This window comes from Gouania willdenowi, chromosome 6 (assembly GCF_900634775.1).
Source record: "Gouania willdenowi chromosome 6, fGouWil2.1, whole genome shotgun sequence".
Lineage (NCBI taxonomy): Eukaryota > Metazoa > Chordata > Actinopteri > Blenniiformes > Gobiesocidae > Gouania > Gouania willdenowi.
This window is the reverse complement of record NC_041049.1, coordinates 2,433,897-2,451,721: the sequence shown is the minus strand read 5'-3', so window position 1 is coordinate 2,451,721 and position 17,825 is coordinate 2,433,897. Positions and strand designations below refer to the sequence as shown.

The following is a 17,825-nucleotide window of genomic DNA, read 5'->3' as shown; positions in this document are numbered from 1 at the left end:
CACTTTTTCATTTGAATTTTTCCCAACATGCATTTAACTTTTGTGTTCTGCTTTGTGTGACTGAATGGAAAAGTGCTTTATTATATTATATTTTATTTGATTTTTGCGTTAATCAGAGCTGACTCTGCACAGCAGTGCCAAATTACGCACGACCGAAGCCGGGAGCCGTGCGTAAAACAGCGCGTTGTGTAAATGTGAGCTGCCTTTTTTTAATTCCCTCCTGATCTGAACTATGTACCAACTCTGAGAGATCAGCATCCAATCCTGTTCTGATGGAGGAAGAGAAAAAAAAACTGAGAGAAATGACGTTATTTGAACATGTGCCCAAAATCCTTAATGAATAACTTAGAGGACGAGTAGGAGGCAAATACTGCCCCAGCTGTTTCCTGTTGAAAATGTCTGTGTAATGTAGATAAATGTGAGGGATTTTCTCTCTAAATCCGTCTCCTGTTCGTTCGCTAAATCTCACTTCACCAAAACGAGCCTGCGCAATGGAACAAAGTGGGAATATTGAGATGTGACATTGCCCCGCGTCTCATCCTCCGTTTCTGCCCGTTTTTAATGACTTCGACCGAGTGGATCTTCGCCGGGCTTTTGTGTTGCGGAGAGCCGCGGGGATGTCAGGTTCTCTCTCCTTCCAGCGGCACCTGTGTGATGTCTTTAAGGTAACTTTCTTTTTACCGCCTTTATTCACACTCAGCGCGTTTTAAACGCACTTATCCACATTTAAGCCGCGAAATCTGCACGCATTTATTCTTTTATGTCTTTATTTGGAGAAGATGTGGAGGTTTTTGCAGCTTTATTTGTGCGTAAATTAGAGTCGTTACGCGCGCATGGATGAAGCGTCTGTTGGGTGTTAAACATCTGAGCTGATGCTGCGGTGGTGCAGCATCTGAGGAGTGTGTTTCATGTTCTCCTGATCATCATCAGCCTCCTCCGTTGGTTTTGGCTGCAGAGAGGTTTTCCATCTCCTTGTGCGTAAAAGCGCACTGGCAGCTGCGCCTTGGCACCGGCGCTGCTGGTTAATGGTGTGAATGATGGATGTGCTTCATGGTTTTGTGCATCAGCGGTGTTTGCGGTGAGGTTTGGATGCATCATGACGCACATCTCCAAAAAAGCTGCACCGTCACTGTGCGCCTCACGCGGCGTTTCACGAACTGTGTCCGCGTGAAGCAGCTGAAGTGATGATGATGATGATGATGATGGTGATGGTGATGATGATGATGATGATGATGATGATGATGATGATGATGATGATGATGGTGATGTTGATGATGATGATGATGATGATGATGATGGCGATGTTTCTGTGTGCGCAGGGTGCGATGTGCTGTATCTCCTGTGGCCACGCCCTCTCACTACTGCTGTGCGTCCTCAGCCTGACTCCGGCGACCGGGGGGGCGGGGACTGAGACCCTGTGTGGGGCGGAGCTTGTGGACACGCTGCAGTTCGTGTGTGGAGAGAGAGGCTTTTATTTCAGTAAGTGCACCTTTTTATTTATTCATAAAGGTTGGCTGTTCGAATCCCAGGGCGCTCCCCCTCCATAAAAAAAAGAAGAACATCTTTTTCCTCCTCGGGCTCTGAGTTCATCCTGCAGCTCTGCTCATTTTCAAACAAAGCAAAGCAAAGCAAAGCAAAGCAAAGCGCGTCTCTGATTGGAAAAAGAAGAGAGAAAAAACCAAATGTTGCCATCACGAGTTTCCCTTTCTCTCTTTTTTTTCCACCACAGAAGGGAAACCTTCCCAAAGTAAACCCCCCGACCAGGAACCCAGCCTCTAATCCTCCGCGCTTTTCCATTCAGAGCCAATATAGCAGCGCGTGCACGTGCACGTTCATCAACGTCACATTTCTGCTGGACTCCGTCCAACAATTAAAAAGATTCAAGCAATTAAAGTAATTAAATCAATCTGCATTAAATGTCCTGCAGGCACACGTGGCCTCTAAAGTGGCCATTTGTCATAATTCACTTGATCTTTTGATTTGATTTTGATTATACTTTATTATTCCCTGAGGGGAAATTCAGCTTCAGTTACATCCTGACCAAGAAACATGAAAAGACAATTACATATAACATGAGGGGACAGGAACTGGAGAAGTGTGGAGCAGCCAGCAGCAGGGCGGAGCTCCGTTTCTTAGAAGAGAAATATGGAACAATGGGTAAGAAGAAGAATCAACTGGGCCCTTGTACAGACACAACATTCAATTCAATACAACAGCACATTAGCAACAAGGGGATGGGTAGTTTGCAGGTCAACCACAAGATGGCGCTGTCCTTGGCTTGCCTCCTGCTGCCATCTGCGGGGAAGAAGGAGGGATTTTGGCCAGAGGAGACGGTGAAGAAACAGGTTGTGTGTGTAAGGTAGGAGTGACAGTCAGTGACGTGTAGGCATGAGCCTGTTTTCTGAGAATCTGCTACAGTCTCTCACAGTTCATCACAAAAGCCGATTACGTGGGACGGCGTAATACAAACTCTCCACTCCTCTTAAAGTTCACAGGGTGGAATCCATTTGAGAGTTCTGAGAGTTCGGCCCCTTTTCGTCGTTGACTAGCGGCTTCCAATAATCTGAATTTTGCGATAAGTCAGGTAAATGCCAGTTTTCAAAAAGCAGAAAACCTGTTATCGTAATTCCAATCTGGTCTGTGGACGTCTTCCACATCCTCAGTATATACGGCTCTCCCAATGCCCGCCCTCCTCGCTGAGAAATCTGACCAATAGCGTTGAGAGACCAGCTGATCAATTCCATGATTTAGATTTAGGATCGGGATGCAGATAGACTCTCCTGTAGAGTAAGACCAGACAAAAACAAGACAAAGAGCAGCAAGAGGATAAATAAAAAATCATGTTTCACAATTCAAGATTCATTATTCACGATTCATGTTTCATGATTTACAATTCATTTTTCCTTTTTCATTATTCATGATTCATGATTCATGATTCATGATATATGATGAATCATGATTCATGATCATAATTCATGTCCCATCCAACTCACACATCCAACTATGCATCTGTACATTCATCCGACCACCCATCCATCAATCTTCCAACCATATATCCATGCATCCATCCAACTATACATCCATCCAACTATACATGCATCCATGCTTCCCTCCAATTATGCATCCATCCATCTATCATCAATCCATCAATCATTCATCCAACTATACATCCATCCATCTATCATCAATCCATCAATCATTCATCCAACTATACATTCATCCATGCATTCATCATCTATTATCCATCCATGCATCCCTCCATTTATGCATCCATTCATCTATACATCCATCCATCAATCATCCATCATCTATACATCCATTATCTATCATTCATCCAACTATTCATCCATCTATCAATCATTTATACACCAATCATCCATCCAACTATACATCCATCCGTGCATCCATCATCTATCACCCATCCATGCATCCCTCCATTTATGCATCCATCATCTATTATCCATCCATGCATCCCTCCATTTATGCATCCATCCATCTATACATCCATTCATCAATCATCCATCATCTATACATCCATTCATCCAACAATACATCCATCCATCAATCATTTATACATCAATCATCAATCCAACTATACGTCCATCCATGCATCCATCATCCATCCATGCATCCCTCCATTTATGCATCAATCCAACTATACATCCCTCCAAATATACATGCATCCACCAATCATCCATCCATCTATCATTCATCCAAATGTGTCTAAATGTATCTCTTTTTTAATTCACAAGAACTCCATCTTTTCTCTGATTGGTAAAAGAGAGGAGAGTGTCTCTTGTCCTATAATTAACTACCACTAACTGTAACTGTAACTGTGAGAAGAATCCCCTCCAATGGGAGCTCCTCTCTCTGACCTCTCCTCCTACAGTCGGCCTCTGTTGATGTTGGCAGATGTTGGTGTTGATAATGCATCCAACAACAGGTCATCTGCGCTCATCCAGCAGTGACTGAAGCTAGTGAAGCAGCACACGTTGGGTTTCCCCACAGTCCAGTACAACTACTGCAGAAACACTGAAACCACAGTACAACTACTGCAGAAACACTGAAACCACAGTACAACTACTACAGAAACACTGAAACCACAGTACAACGACTACAGAAACACTGAAACCACAGTACAACAACTGCAGATACACTGAAACCACAGTACAACTACTACAGAAACACTGAAACCACAGTACAACGACTGCAGAAACACTGAAACCACAGTACAACGACTTCAGAAACATTGAAACCACAGTACAGCTACTACAGAAACACTGAAACCACAGTACAACTACTGCAGAAACACTGAAACCACAGTACAGCAACTGCAGATACACTGAAACCACAGTACAACTACTACAGAAACACTGAAACCACAGTACAACGACTACAGAAACACTGAAACCACAGTACAACAACTGCAGAAACACTGAAACCACAGTACAACGACTACAGAAACACTGAAACCACAGTACAACGACTACAGAAACACTGAAACCACAGTACAACAACTGCAGATACACTGAAACCACAGTACAACTACTACAGAAACACTGAAACCACAGTACAACGACTACAGAAACACTGAAACCACAGTACAACGACTGCAGAAACACTGAAACCACAGTACAACTACTACAGAAACACTGAAACCACAGTACAACGACTGCAGAAACATTGAAACCACAGTACAACGACTACAGAAACACTGAAACCACAGTACAACTACTACAGAAACACTGAAACCACAGTACAGCTACTACAGAAACACTGAAACCACAGTACAACGACTGCAGAAACATTGAAACCACAGTACAGCTACTACAGAAACACTGAAACCACAGTACAACTACTGCAGAAACACTGAAACCACAGTACAACTACTGCAGAAACACTGAAACCACAGTACAACTACTACAGAAACACTGAAACCACAGTACAACTACTGCAGAAACACTGAAACCACAGTACAACTACTGCAGAAACACTGAAACCACAGAACAACTACTGCAGAAACACTGAAACCACAGTACAACTACTGCAGAAACACTGAAACCACAGTACAACTACTGCAGAAACACTGACACCACAGCACAACTACTGCAGAAACACTGAAACCACAGTACAACTACTGCAGAAACACTGAAACCACAGTACAACTACTGCAGAAACACTGAAACCACAGTACAACTACTGCAGAAACACTGAAACCACAGTACAACTACTGCAGAAACACTGAAACCACAGTACAACTACTGCAGAAACACTGAAACCACAGTACAATTACTGCAGAAACACTGAAACCACAGTACAACTACTGCAGAAACACTGAAACCACAGTACAACTACTGCAGAAACACTGAAACCACAGTACAACTACTGCAGAAACACTGAAACCACAGTACAACTACTGCAGAAACACTGAAACCACAGTACAACTACTGCAGAAACACTGAAACCACAGTACAACTACTGCAGAAACACTGAAACCACAGTACAACTACTGCAGAAACACTGAAACCAGGAGGAAAAAGCCACAACCATAAGTCACTTTTTCCAATTATTAGCCTGACCTAGAAATCCTCAGTTGTCTGTGAGAAGCAGGAGCAGAGGAATCGTGGTTGATTTCACTGGAACAGGAGTTTGTTTGGCTGAAAGTAGAAGTTCTGGCTCTGAGTGGCTTCATGCACCGAGCACTGAAACGTTGAGTCGGCATTTTGCTGCCGGAGGACGATCGGAGGGTTTCCCGACTCATTTATGTTTTTCCAGGAAGCAAAAGCAAAAAGTTCAGATTTGATTGAAAACATTTCAAACCCATTCAGACTCCCAGTAAAATACATCTGTGGCACCAATAGAGGAGTAAAGAGTACTGATAGATCTACTCAAGTAGAAGTACTGTTACTTGATTGAAATTGTACCCAAGTACAAGTACAAGTAAGTCATACATAAAATACTCAAGTACAAGTAAAAAGTAGCTAAATTAAATAGTACTCACTAGTTGCTCTCACCCCCATGTTTATTGTTGGTAATCAATAAACTGATCCAGAATCAGTTTATTGATCCGGATTGCCTCCAAAACCCAAATAATCATAAGGATGATTTTTGGTTAAAATTTTCTCAAAATCCGTTAAGTCTCGTCTCACTGCATGAATGTGATTCACACATGCTAATGTTAATGCTAATGCTAATGCTAATGTAGCTAAGTCAGCGCTCCTTGATATTTAATTTTTGGGTTCAAAGTTTGAAGAATTTTGTAGTTTTACTGGCGTGTTAACAGTACGTCACAGAACACACACACACATGCGTGCGCCCTCGTCCTTCAGCAGCAGCATCAGGGGATTATGGGGATTACAGGGATGATAAGGACAGAACCCCCCCCCACCCCCCCCCCCCCCCCCCCTCCACGGCCGGAGATGAGAAGAAAGACCTCCTGTGTCCCTTTGGCTCAGTGAAAAGGTGTCGCATTCATATGAAGACGTGAACAAAGAGACGTCTCATTAAGAAAAAGGACGGAGAGTTCATGGATTTAAGCTCCACCTCCTCCACAGATTCATCCACTCACCGTGAATAAGGCCGTCACTAAGGGAAACATATCAATAAGGGTCAAAACCCTTCACTTCTTTTCATTTCTCCTCAGGAATTGTTAGAGACGATAGTACATGTCATTGTTTTTATGAAATAAAAACAAGCAACAGTGATTTTAAATGACTTTTCTCCACCGTTTTTACAAATCTGGCCTAAAATCTTCTAAATGTCCTTATTATTAGATCTATATTACCAACAAAACACATTATTATGCACCATATTCATTTAACTGCCTTTTAAAAATGGGAATACTTTAGTTTTAGAGCCTGTGTTCCTCCATCTTGAAATCATGTGATTGATGATGTCACTGGGCCCCACTGCCTGTAAACATCCTATTGTTTTCTATTGGAGTAAAACATTCAGCCTGATTTTTAGTTCATTTAACAGCTTTCTCAGTCACAATGTATGCTACTTTTGGTTGCTCTAAATAATCAAGTAAAGTTTTTTGTTTACAGAAAGAGGATAAAAACACTTGTGAACACAGGGAACTCTGTGGTTTAGTAGTAGACAATGAAGCTCTCTTAAGGGACTTTTAATCTCCCTTATACACTCTGGTGGCTGAATTTAGGGAATAATCACAGATTGCTGAAGACACACAAACCTTGAGGCTAGACGTCCTTCAACTGTCTATGATTTACTCGCTAACTTCAGCCACCATTTTACCCTGGGGTCAGTCGCGAAATCCACGACGTAGTCAGCTTTATTTTTTACTATTTTTATTAATACTATTATTATACATGTTTTAAGGCCTCACCACACACTTCAGAGTCACACTGCTAGTGATCAGATATTGATGCTGAACGCATTCAGAGTCTTTGTTGACGATGAAGTCACATCATCACGGACACTGGTCTGTTCACCTATTCAACCATGGAGTAGAAGCTGTGTGTGACCACCGGAGCTGTAGGACACGCCCTTTATAACCAGGACTAGGAAGGATTAGGTGTGGAGGAGAATCAGTGAGGAGGTGGTAATAGCAGGTAAAAGTTCTCTCTGTAGCACTGAGCTAGCATAGCATTAGCCGCTAATCACACCAGCTTTTTTCACAGGTGGTTTATGTTTATGAGAGGAGAAAAAGGAGCACAGCTCCTCGCTGTCGCTGGTGGGTGAACGCAGCATTAGCCAATCAGGACGCAGAACACAATGCGCGTTCATGCGCTGTAAAAATAATGCATTCAAAATTGCACTGTAAAAAAATCAGCAAAACACGAGGCCGCGAAAGATGAACCGCGACATAACGAGGGACTGCTGTACATAAATAACACATGGATAATGAAACCATGACCTGTTCTGTAGCGCCACCATCAGGAGAAACTTTTACATTAGAATTCATTTATCATAAATAGTTTTCATCCAAATATTCTCAAATTTACCGACAACATTAATGAGCACTAGAATATGAACCCTATTGGTCGTGGTGATGATATGACCTCTGACCTTTCCTGCAGCGCCACCATCAGGTCAAACGTTGATGTTCTCATGAGAATATTGTCTCCCCCCACATGTCATGTATCATTTAAAAAGTATCAACTCTGCACCTGCAGGTGTGAGTATATAAGGTCTCACATGGGACACACACACACACACACACACACACACACACACACACACACACACACACACACACACACACACACACACACACACACACACACACACACACAGACAGACAGACAGACACGTTTCACACATGCTAAAACAGCTCGGGGTCAAATTGACCCCAGAGGAACACCAATGCATGCAATTGTTCAGCACAATGAAAAAATATCATCATGATAGTAATTGTACCCATCAAATTAGGAAAAGTCATGAAATATGAAGCAAAAAATAAATGAATTAGTCAACTATTATTTTTTGAATGATAAACATTGAATTTCCTCTGAGTTTTCACCTCTTCTATCGTATAAACGCTTCGTCAGCTTTGGTGAAAATCTCACAGTGTTGGTGTTTCCGTTTTTACTGAAATGATGAATGTTGCTTAAAAAAAAACAACCTATAAATTAAGACATTTTGGTCAATTCCAGATTAAGTGGTTGGACAAAGTCTGTGGGAAATGTTTATTGTTCACCAACATTGAAATGGGATCTTCACCATTCGAGTCCCTTTCCGGTCGTAAACTAGCCGACACCGTGCAGGGAAAGCAGCGCGCGGCCATCAGGAAGCTTCAGCTTTTCACTGAGCATGACCGAGCTGTAAAAGTCAGGAATGGGAGAATTTGGTCGTTTCCTTCAGGGATTCTTCAGCAGAAGAATGAAAGGCGTGAGCTTCATGGAAGTGTAGAGGCTGGAAATGTTCTCACTGAGAAGAGTCTCACAGCAGGGTTTGGTTTTCCTCATAACTGAAGTGAGATGCATTAAAACCCTTTGATGTGTCGATAAGTCTCATTTTCAGGCGTCAATTTTCATGAAACTGTTTCTTGTAACGGACATTTTCCATCGCAACTGACTTTTTTTTTTTTTTTTTATCGCAACAGATATTTTTCGTAATGGGCTTTTTCAAAAATTGTTACAAACATTTTTTATCGTTCCAGACATTTTTTTTTAGAAAGTGTCTATTCGTACGGTTGCCGTACGGACAACCCCTGGTGCTACTGGTGCGTTTACCGAAGTACACGTATGTAGTGTCTTAGGATTAGGGTTAAGTTAGGTTAATACCCTATGTCGCAACAATTTTTAGGGTTAGGGTTAGGTTTACGGTTAGGTTTAGTCTTTGTCACGTGACCTAAACTGGCCAATGAGGGGCGCTGCGTACAGATAGAATGTCGGTATAATGATATGGCAACCGTACAGACAGCCTCTGCCTTTTTTTCTTCTTTGTTTTGTAACAAACATTTGTATTGTAACAGACATTTTTTCATCATAAAAAGAAATTATCGTAACAGACATTTTTTGGTTTTCTTTTATTCATAGTGGAAGTTTTCTATCATATTAGACATCTGTGTCAAAACATACAGTTTTATCGTAATGGACGTATTTGTTGTAATACACGTATTTGTTGTAATACACGTATTTGTTGTAATACACTTTTTTCTCTCGTAATACATTTTTCATGTTATTAGACATTTTTGTCAAAAAAGACTTCGTCGTAACGCAGATGTTTTTAGTAACAGATATTTTCATATTAGACATCTTTTTATTGTGACGTACATTTTTTCTTAACAGAAATTTATTGACCAGACTTTTTTTTTTTTATCATGACAGACTTTTTTCATGTTGTGCGACATTTTAGTCAAAAAAACCTCTCATAATGGATATTATTGTTGGCGCTCTGACTAATAAAACTCAGCCCCCTCGTCTTCACTGAGCGTTCGGTGTATGCGTTCCATCCATGATCCAAAGGTTGACTCAGGCCTTTCTAATCCCACCTCCCTCCATCGTGTGCGATCTCTGCGTTCCCGCTGCTGCGGCCGCTGGCAGACGAACAGCCGGTTTACTCACATTTGTTTGACAACAGTCCCATGAAACGTCTCTGTTTATGGAGGATTACAGCAGTTATCCTCCAAGCCAAAGCTTTTAGACCTGATTATCCTGCATGTCACCACCAAGGCCAGCTAACGGCAGCAGGGTGGCTAACTCTTTCCACAATAATAGCCCATTTTAATTTGTGTGGCTTTTCTGGAAAACGGGCCAAGGGACAGTGAGCCATGCAACTTGTTTCTAGCTCTCAGCGACTCTTATATAACCAGAGGACCAAGCTCTACCTCCTGATCTGAGACGTGGGTTAAAACCAGTCCCTGAATCATTAAATCATTGAATCATGAAGATGAGTCAGTCCTGGGAGAACACGAGGGAGACTGCTGTAATATTTGGTTTTATAATGCTTTCATTAGAGCTGCTTCGTTAATAAAGAGTTGACTCTTTGTACTGAATAAGGACTCATCTTAGTCATCTTGCATTATCAGAATATGAAATTCTAAAGAAAAAAACAAACAAATGTACATGAACAAGCATCAGCTACAGTGGACTGAAACAATCCGGGTTAAAAACCAAGATCATGGACTGAAATATTTCACTTTAAGTCATTTGAGTCAAATGATCCATTTATTGAGTTTAACTGGACGATGTAGTGAGTGACTGGGATCTGTTCTGGATCCTGTGTTCTCACCAGGAATTTTTCACAGTGTAGGGGGATCACTTGTAGGGGGGTCCGGGGGCATAACCCTCTGAAATACTATTTCCTGCATTTTGAAGGCCACATTTTGTGAAGTAAAGCATATTTCTATTGTTTTTGTTTAGATTATGAAGCAGTGATTATGGGTCTCAAACATACCCAGACTGTTCGCACTCCTCAGGGCTTCATACTCGAGCACACCTGAAGCGCACCGCCGCATAGTCGTTTCTAGTAAAATCCTACATTTCCCACAATCCTTAGCTCTTCTCTGTAGTTCTTGTACTCTTTATGGGACGTGTTTTTAAGGTCCGCCCTCAAAGCTGGTCTTCATCTCACCTGCTGTGTTTTATGCAGGTCAGTGTTACATTTACAGCGGACTCCACTTAATTGGCCGATGTCCACCCAAGTATGTTTGAGCCTTTACAAACCCTGTTCATTCAAAAATGTTTGTTAGAAGCGTTTAAACTGACAAAAATATACATTATAACAAAAAATTAAATGACGACAAAAAATAACAATATCAAATAAATATGTTACGACAAAAAAGTTCGTTTTGCCAAAAATGTTTGTCATGAGAATGATACCTGCGAAAAACCGTCTGTTGTTTTAATGTACGAAGGTATGAGATCCCAGGTGGCGCCATCTTGTGGACGCATCACAATGTTTAACTAAAATAAATGATTATTACGGTCCAAGCTGTTTGCGTTCATGCCCTCTGTAGCGCTATGTTATGATTATGGCGGTAGTCATAACATAATGGAGCCTCCTCAGGCAGAGGCCTTGGTGAATGCTATTAGTGTACAATGGTATCTGGCCTGTTTAGAGCAGTCTGACCAGGAGAGAGAATATCACAGAATGATTTGAATTTGTGGATTTCGACTGTTGAATGTTTAACTAAAATACATTAATATTACATTACAATTTGTTTGTAAAGTTTATAGCAGTAGTTATAACATAACGGAGCCTCCTCAGGCAGAGACCTTGGTGAATGCTATCAGTGTACGATGGTATCTGGCCTGTTTAGAGCAGTTTGACCAGAACTGACCAGGAGAAAATTCTGTAATTACATAAATATTATCACATAGAATAATTAGAATTTATGGATTCTGTCCTCTGTGATTGAATGAACCACTGTGATTCAACCTGTATTCAAGTAACTTCCTGTTCTGTCACTTTTTTCTCGGCTCTTCTCGATGCGTTTGGAAATTCCAATAATAAATAATAAAAAGAAACCTCCCCAAAATGAAATCCTTGAACTGGCTTGGTTTGCTTTGGGAAGTTTGCAGTTCTTGGTGCATCCCTCTCTTCAATAATTCATGTGTACTGTATATTTTTAGCCTCATTCAGCTCGATGAGGGACAGGAAAGCCTCCTCCTGCTCATTCACACCTCCATTAGCCTCTTGTTTCTCAATGAAAGCCACTCAGACGTCCAGCAGACGTTAATGCACTCTGTCAGCACTGGCAGGCCTCGGAGCCAACAGCTATTAACTGTGAGCAGGAAAGGCATTTCCTCCTTGTAAATGCCATATTAAATTATGATTATTTCATTCGCTAACAGGGAGAAGACCATCAGTGCTCCGCTGCGTGTCCAAGGTGTGCACAGGGAAATGTGGACGTTTCAGCCGTGACGCCTGGTTCACAGTCACTAATCTAACAGTGAATTGGTTGGGTTTTCAAAATAAAACTGTTTTTAGGGGCTTAGTTTTAGTTTTAAAACACTTCCATGAGCTGATCCTTTGGGAGAAAAATGTCTGTCAAGACAGAAAATGATTATGACCAAAATGTATGTTAAGACTAAACCCTGTTCATTCAAAAAAAATTGTTAGATTAATTTACATTGCCAAAAATGCGCGTTATAACAAAACGTCAGTCAACAAAAACATGCGTTACAGCACAAATTATTTGTTACGACCAAAGAAGAATTCAATTTGACAATTATACGTTACAGCAAAAATAATTACGACAAAAATTTACATTATGACAAAATTGTACGTAACAACAATAGTCCATTATGACAAAAATGAGCGTTATGACAAAAAATGTCCATCGTGACATAAATATGCATTATGACAAAAGATGTGCATTACAGCACAAAAGATCTGTTACAACCAAACCCTGTTGAATCAAAAATGTTTGTTAAGAATTAAAAACTAATTACAGCAAAAAAATTAAATGACGACAAAAATGAGCGTTATGACAAAAATGTGCATTAGGACCAAATTAACAGTGAGACATACATGAACATTATGACAAAAATTGTCATTACAACACAAATGTGCATGATGACAAAATTAACATTACGACAAAAACATGCTTACGATAAAAATGAAATTAGTTAGAGAAAGTATTTTGTCCCAAAAATGTGTGTTTCAGCCACAAATAATGATGTTCTTTTATGATTTTTTGAACATAGGTGTTGATGTTTTTAACGTAAGAAGATATGAGATCTCAGGTGGCACCATCTTGTGGATGCAGTGCAATGTTCAACTGAATAAATGAAACTGTGAATGTTCTGTTTGCACAGGTAAACCGGGCTACGGATCCAGCTCACGTCGGTCCTATGGTATAGTGAACGAGTGCTGCTTTAAAAGCTGCGAGCTACAGCGTCTGGAGATGTACTGCGCTCCCGCCAAGACCAGCAAGCCGGCGCGATCCGTGCGCGCCCAGCGTCACACGGACGTGCCGAGAGCAGCAAAGGTCGGTACGTCGGCGCACGCCGTAGACAGGGCCACGGAGCGTAGGACGGCACAGCAGCCTGACAGGACAAAAAACAAAAAGGTGAGGCCACGCCCCCTGCCATACACGCATTCACTTCCTGCTTCATTTGGTCACGTTCTGACATCTTGATGTACATTACTTCATCAACTTTTTTGGTAGTTTTTTTGCCACAATTCTCTTTTCCGGGGGTCTCTTCACCGAATGTGACATTAAACAATTGTAAATGTGTCGTTTTTTTGTCGTTACGGCAACGTTAAGCCTTTGATCTGTATCTTGACGTGAGAAGTGACCATTGAGCATAGTTTACACGTGTTCAATATTCTACTGACGGTAATCCGTCCTGTTTTTCTCCATAGAGACCTTCACCTGGACACAGTCACTCGTCCTTCAAGGTACGAACTCCAGCAGATCGTTTTCAGACAGTTAAGAATTCCCCAAAACTGTGATTAATGGCATGAAGACGTTCATCTAACATGGACATATTTAATATTTAAATATTGATATTTTCCCTTTTGTCTTTGACATGTATCACCTGGAGTTAATCAAAAATAAGGTTTTTAATCAACAATATAAACCAAGTAATACCTGAAACAAAACAACAACAATATTTCATGAAACAGCAGAAAAACTTGCAAAATGACTCCAAAAGCACACAAAATATCAACAAAAACACACAAAATAACAAAAAACCCTCAAAATAATCACAAACACAAAACAATAACAAAACAGACAGAAATACACAAAATAACAGAAAATATCACAAAATAATAACAAAAACAGACAAAATGACACAAAGAATACACATAAATGCTATAAAAACACACCAAACGAATCCAACATTATCTGAATGAACACAAACAAACAAAAGGAAAATACACATTACACCATTTAAAGCCAACAAAATGACAAAACAAACCTAAATCCTGTTTTGTTTCCTGTGTTAATGCTCAGATTGGTCATTTGTCTAAATTCTGACATGAACGTTGATCATGTGATCAGATTCAGTCACATTGCTGTTGCCCTCACTGTGGTAAAAGTTGCTTCAGTTGCTCCTGTTCCAATGGTGATGTCAGCGCTTTGTGTTTCCTTTTCTTCTCAGGAGGTTCATCAGAGAAACTCAAGTCGAGGCAGCACAGGCGGCAAAAATTACCGGATGTAGCGCGGCAGTCATGGACAAATGCCCGGTCACTTGGGAAGAGCAAGGGGGCGTGGCCTTATCTGGTGACCCTGTGGAATGCTTCTTTGTACGGCGAAACAAAGCGGGTGCTAACAACGGCCAAAGCTCAGAGCTAAGCGGCGTGCTAACAGTTTGTCCAGGGTTCTTGTGATTATTTTTTACACTGCACCATTCCATATTGCTCTGAACACCACGTACATACCCGACTAGCTTAACGCGCTACGACGCAAACGTTAGCAAACAAACGTAGCCTAAATTTGTCACATTGAAAGAGTTAAAGTCCCTACGTCACCAATTTTACTTTTTATTATTACTACCGTCTTATTCTACCAATAAAATCCTGAAAATATCTGTAAGATAAATACCAAACCAAGCTCAGTTTGCCATTTATCATCGTTAGCTAAACATGCTAATTTTAGCTTCCTGCAGCATCTGCTTCCTGAAGTGTGTGTGTTAGCATGTTGATGATGTCAGGGTGTGTACAACGTATGTAAACAAACTACCTGAAACTACATTTTACACCAACAGGATACACATAGATACATGCTAACCTTAGCTTAGCCTCCAACAGACTAATTTGGTTTGGGCCCCAAAAATTTACGCAAATGTCTTCGAAAAACACAAAATTACAGGTTGGAAAAAACCCACAAAAAGACAACAATAATATACAAAAACAACAGAAACATTTAGTGAAATGAACACAGAAATTAGTCAAAACAATGTTGTAAATGTTAACGTGAATGTTGATCATGTGACCCTGGAATCAGGTATTCCTCCAAAATCCTTAGCAGAGACATCCAGAAGGAAGAAAACATGAATTACAATTATGACATAATTATAACTGTAAAAAAGTCTGTTCCAAGGTAATTCAGGTAATTGACTTTGTAATCGTAACTGTCATGGAAATTCTATAAAAAACTGTAATTTACAATTCAACCTAACCATGTTCCATTTCTACGTGTTACGCATACATAATTAACAATTATTAATATATGTTTCATATTAAGTTTACCTGTCAATTCATTTGACCATTTAAAAAATATATAAATCTAGGGGTAAAATGACAGAAAAGAGGCTCAGACGCCCACCCCAAAAATATTAAAACTAATCATTTAATTTATTAAGAAGCCTAACAAAGTAACCAAGAGATTAAAACAAAATTTGATGATAGATAATATTATTTTGTGTATTTTACAGCTGGGTCAAAACTGACGTGTTAGCATTAGAGATGCTAACAGAAAGCTAACAGAAGAGGATAATATGTTAAGGTTTATTTTATTCAGGCAACTTTTACTTTGATCGCCTGACATGTTTCGACTGTCAACTGTCAGTCTTCCTCAGCAGCGTCTGCTGATCTCTTTCATGTGTCCTTATGAGTTATTTCTGGGCGTGGCCAACAGAGCTTCAACATTAACAGAGATGAGGGAACATTTTTAGAGAGACCATCGGGCGACAGGGGGCGTGGCCAACCTGAGGGAACTCTCAGTAGATGCCTCTGAGGAAGACTGACAGTTGGCAGTTGAAACATGTCAGGAGATCAAAATGAATTTCCTGAAAAACATTGTCTGGATCAATGAAACCTCAACATATTATTTAAAGAAAGAAGACAAAATGAATTATAACACAAAAGGAGTTGAACAGTTGGAGTTTGAGTCACACTCTAAGATCAAACCCTTGGTAAGTGGAGCCTCAGGGTGGGGTGGTGGTGGTGGTGGGGGGGGGGGATAAACTCATCCAAATCCTGTTTAATCCAGTGGAAGTGTTGGGAATGAGAGCACGGACTCTACCATCCAAACACTTCCATCCAGCTTCATTAGAGCGGATTTACAGGAACAGTTTGGGTTCTGGAAGTCCTGCAAAAACTAACAACAATGTGATTTTCTCCAACTGTGTAAAAGCCGGGGTGTCAAACTCATTTTAGTTCATCATTGTGCCCTAGTTTTACCCTCCTACGTAAACATCAAATACAAAGTATGTAAGAAACTGACCATATCCAATCAATAAGTGATAGATATCAGACAGGATCTACACTTTGAATTTCCTAGATTTTTTGACCAATTCTTATAAATGATGGATTTTGTAAGAATTTAAAGTTTTTTTCCAACTAATTAACCTTAAAAATGCAAACATGTGATAAAAGCGCCAGGGAAACTGAGCCGCTGCATTTACACAATGATTCATGTTTTCTTGAAATGGATGCTACAAAGGGCCGGGTTTAGCCCCCGGACCATGACTTTGACACATGTGGTGTAATGCCTGTGAAGCAGAGGTTGAAATGCAGTTTCTATTTTGGTTTGACAGAAATAACAGGTCAGCGAGAGAACTCAGAGGAACATAATCTAAAGTTAAAGAAACAAAAACCATCATAATGATGCTCTGCACACACACACACACACACACACACACACACACACACACATTCATGAAAAGCTATTTCCCAGAAGGCTTTGCATGGGGACAGACGGTGGACTCCGCCCCCTCCTCTGCCTGTGTATAAACAAACAGTATTCCACGTATGTTAACCTATGCATTGCTATTGTTGGTTGTACATATAACACAGCTAAAGGAACCCTAGCCACTGTATAATGGTGCTATTTTATAGACGCTCAGGCAGGCTAACGACAGGGCTTTACGGTTGGACGTCTTCCTTTTTTTCATTTTTTTTTTTGCACAGTTTCAGTCGCAATTTTTATCAGTCCGATGTTTTCCAACGAAGTCGTAGCGTGGGCGCGTAAGTGTAACATCTGTGAATGCATGGATTCAAAAGAAGCAGATTTTGAAAGTTATTTTCTCATCATTGATCGCAGTGTGCTGCGAGATCATACAGAGCAACACAGAACAGCGCCCTCTCTGTCCACATTTATTATTGTTAAGTTGAGGTTTTGTTTTTATTCAAAAATGCTAAAAATTTCCTAAAAAAAACCTTGTCTGAATAAACAAAAACTCAACTTAAAATACTGTTCAAAATGAATCTTGCTGGAACTATTACACATTTATTATTGTTTTGGACTCAGATTTTTCCCACACGTCATGTTCCTCTTTATCTGCTACGTCACAGCGGTGGAAAAGGACGAGTTTGGTTCAAATCAGTTGCACACGGTTGACAATGGCAAGCTTTTGTATTAGCTTGTTAGCTCCGCAAACTTGCACGGGAAAAACTAGATTAGTCTAAACGCGAAGGAAATATAACATTTTTAATTGGTATCTTCTATATTAGCAGTTTGTCGA

General features: G+C 40.4%; 1 protein-coding gene across 1 annotated transcript; it reads left to right on the top strand.

Moving 5' to 3' along the window:
• Window positions 1-372: 372 nt before the first annotated feature.
• Window positions 373-15,680, top strand: igf1 (insulin-like growth factor 1). Its single transcript, XM_028448959.1, has 5 exons — window positions 373-665; window positions 1,320-1,479; window positions 13,227-13,480; window positions 13,777-13,812; window positions 14,520-15,680. Exons 1-5 carry the CDS (start codon window positions 618-620, stop codon window positions 14,577-14,579), a joined length of 558 nt encoding a protein of 185 aa, XP_028304760.1. The 5' UTR covers window positions 373-617; the 3' UTR covers window positions 14,580-15,680.
• Window positions 15,681-17,825: the final 2,145 nt, after the last annotated feature.

Bases quoted from the DNA above. Each gene is read 5' to 3' on its own strand.
- igf1 (XM_028448959.1), top strand. From the start codon at position 618: ATGTCAGGTTCTCTCTCCTTCCAGCGGCACCTGTGTGATGTCTTTAAG. The intron at 13,481-13,776 runs GTGAGGCCACGC...TTTTCTCCATAG, and splicing joins ACAGGACAAAAAACAAAAAG to AGACCTTCACCTGGACACAG. The intron at 13,813-14,519 runs GTACGAACTCCA...TTTTCTTCTCAG, and splicing joins ACAGTCACTCGTCCTTCAAG to GAGGTTCATCAGAGAAACTC.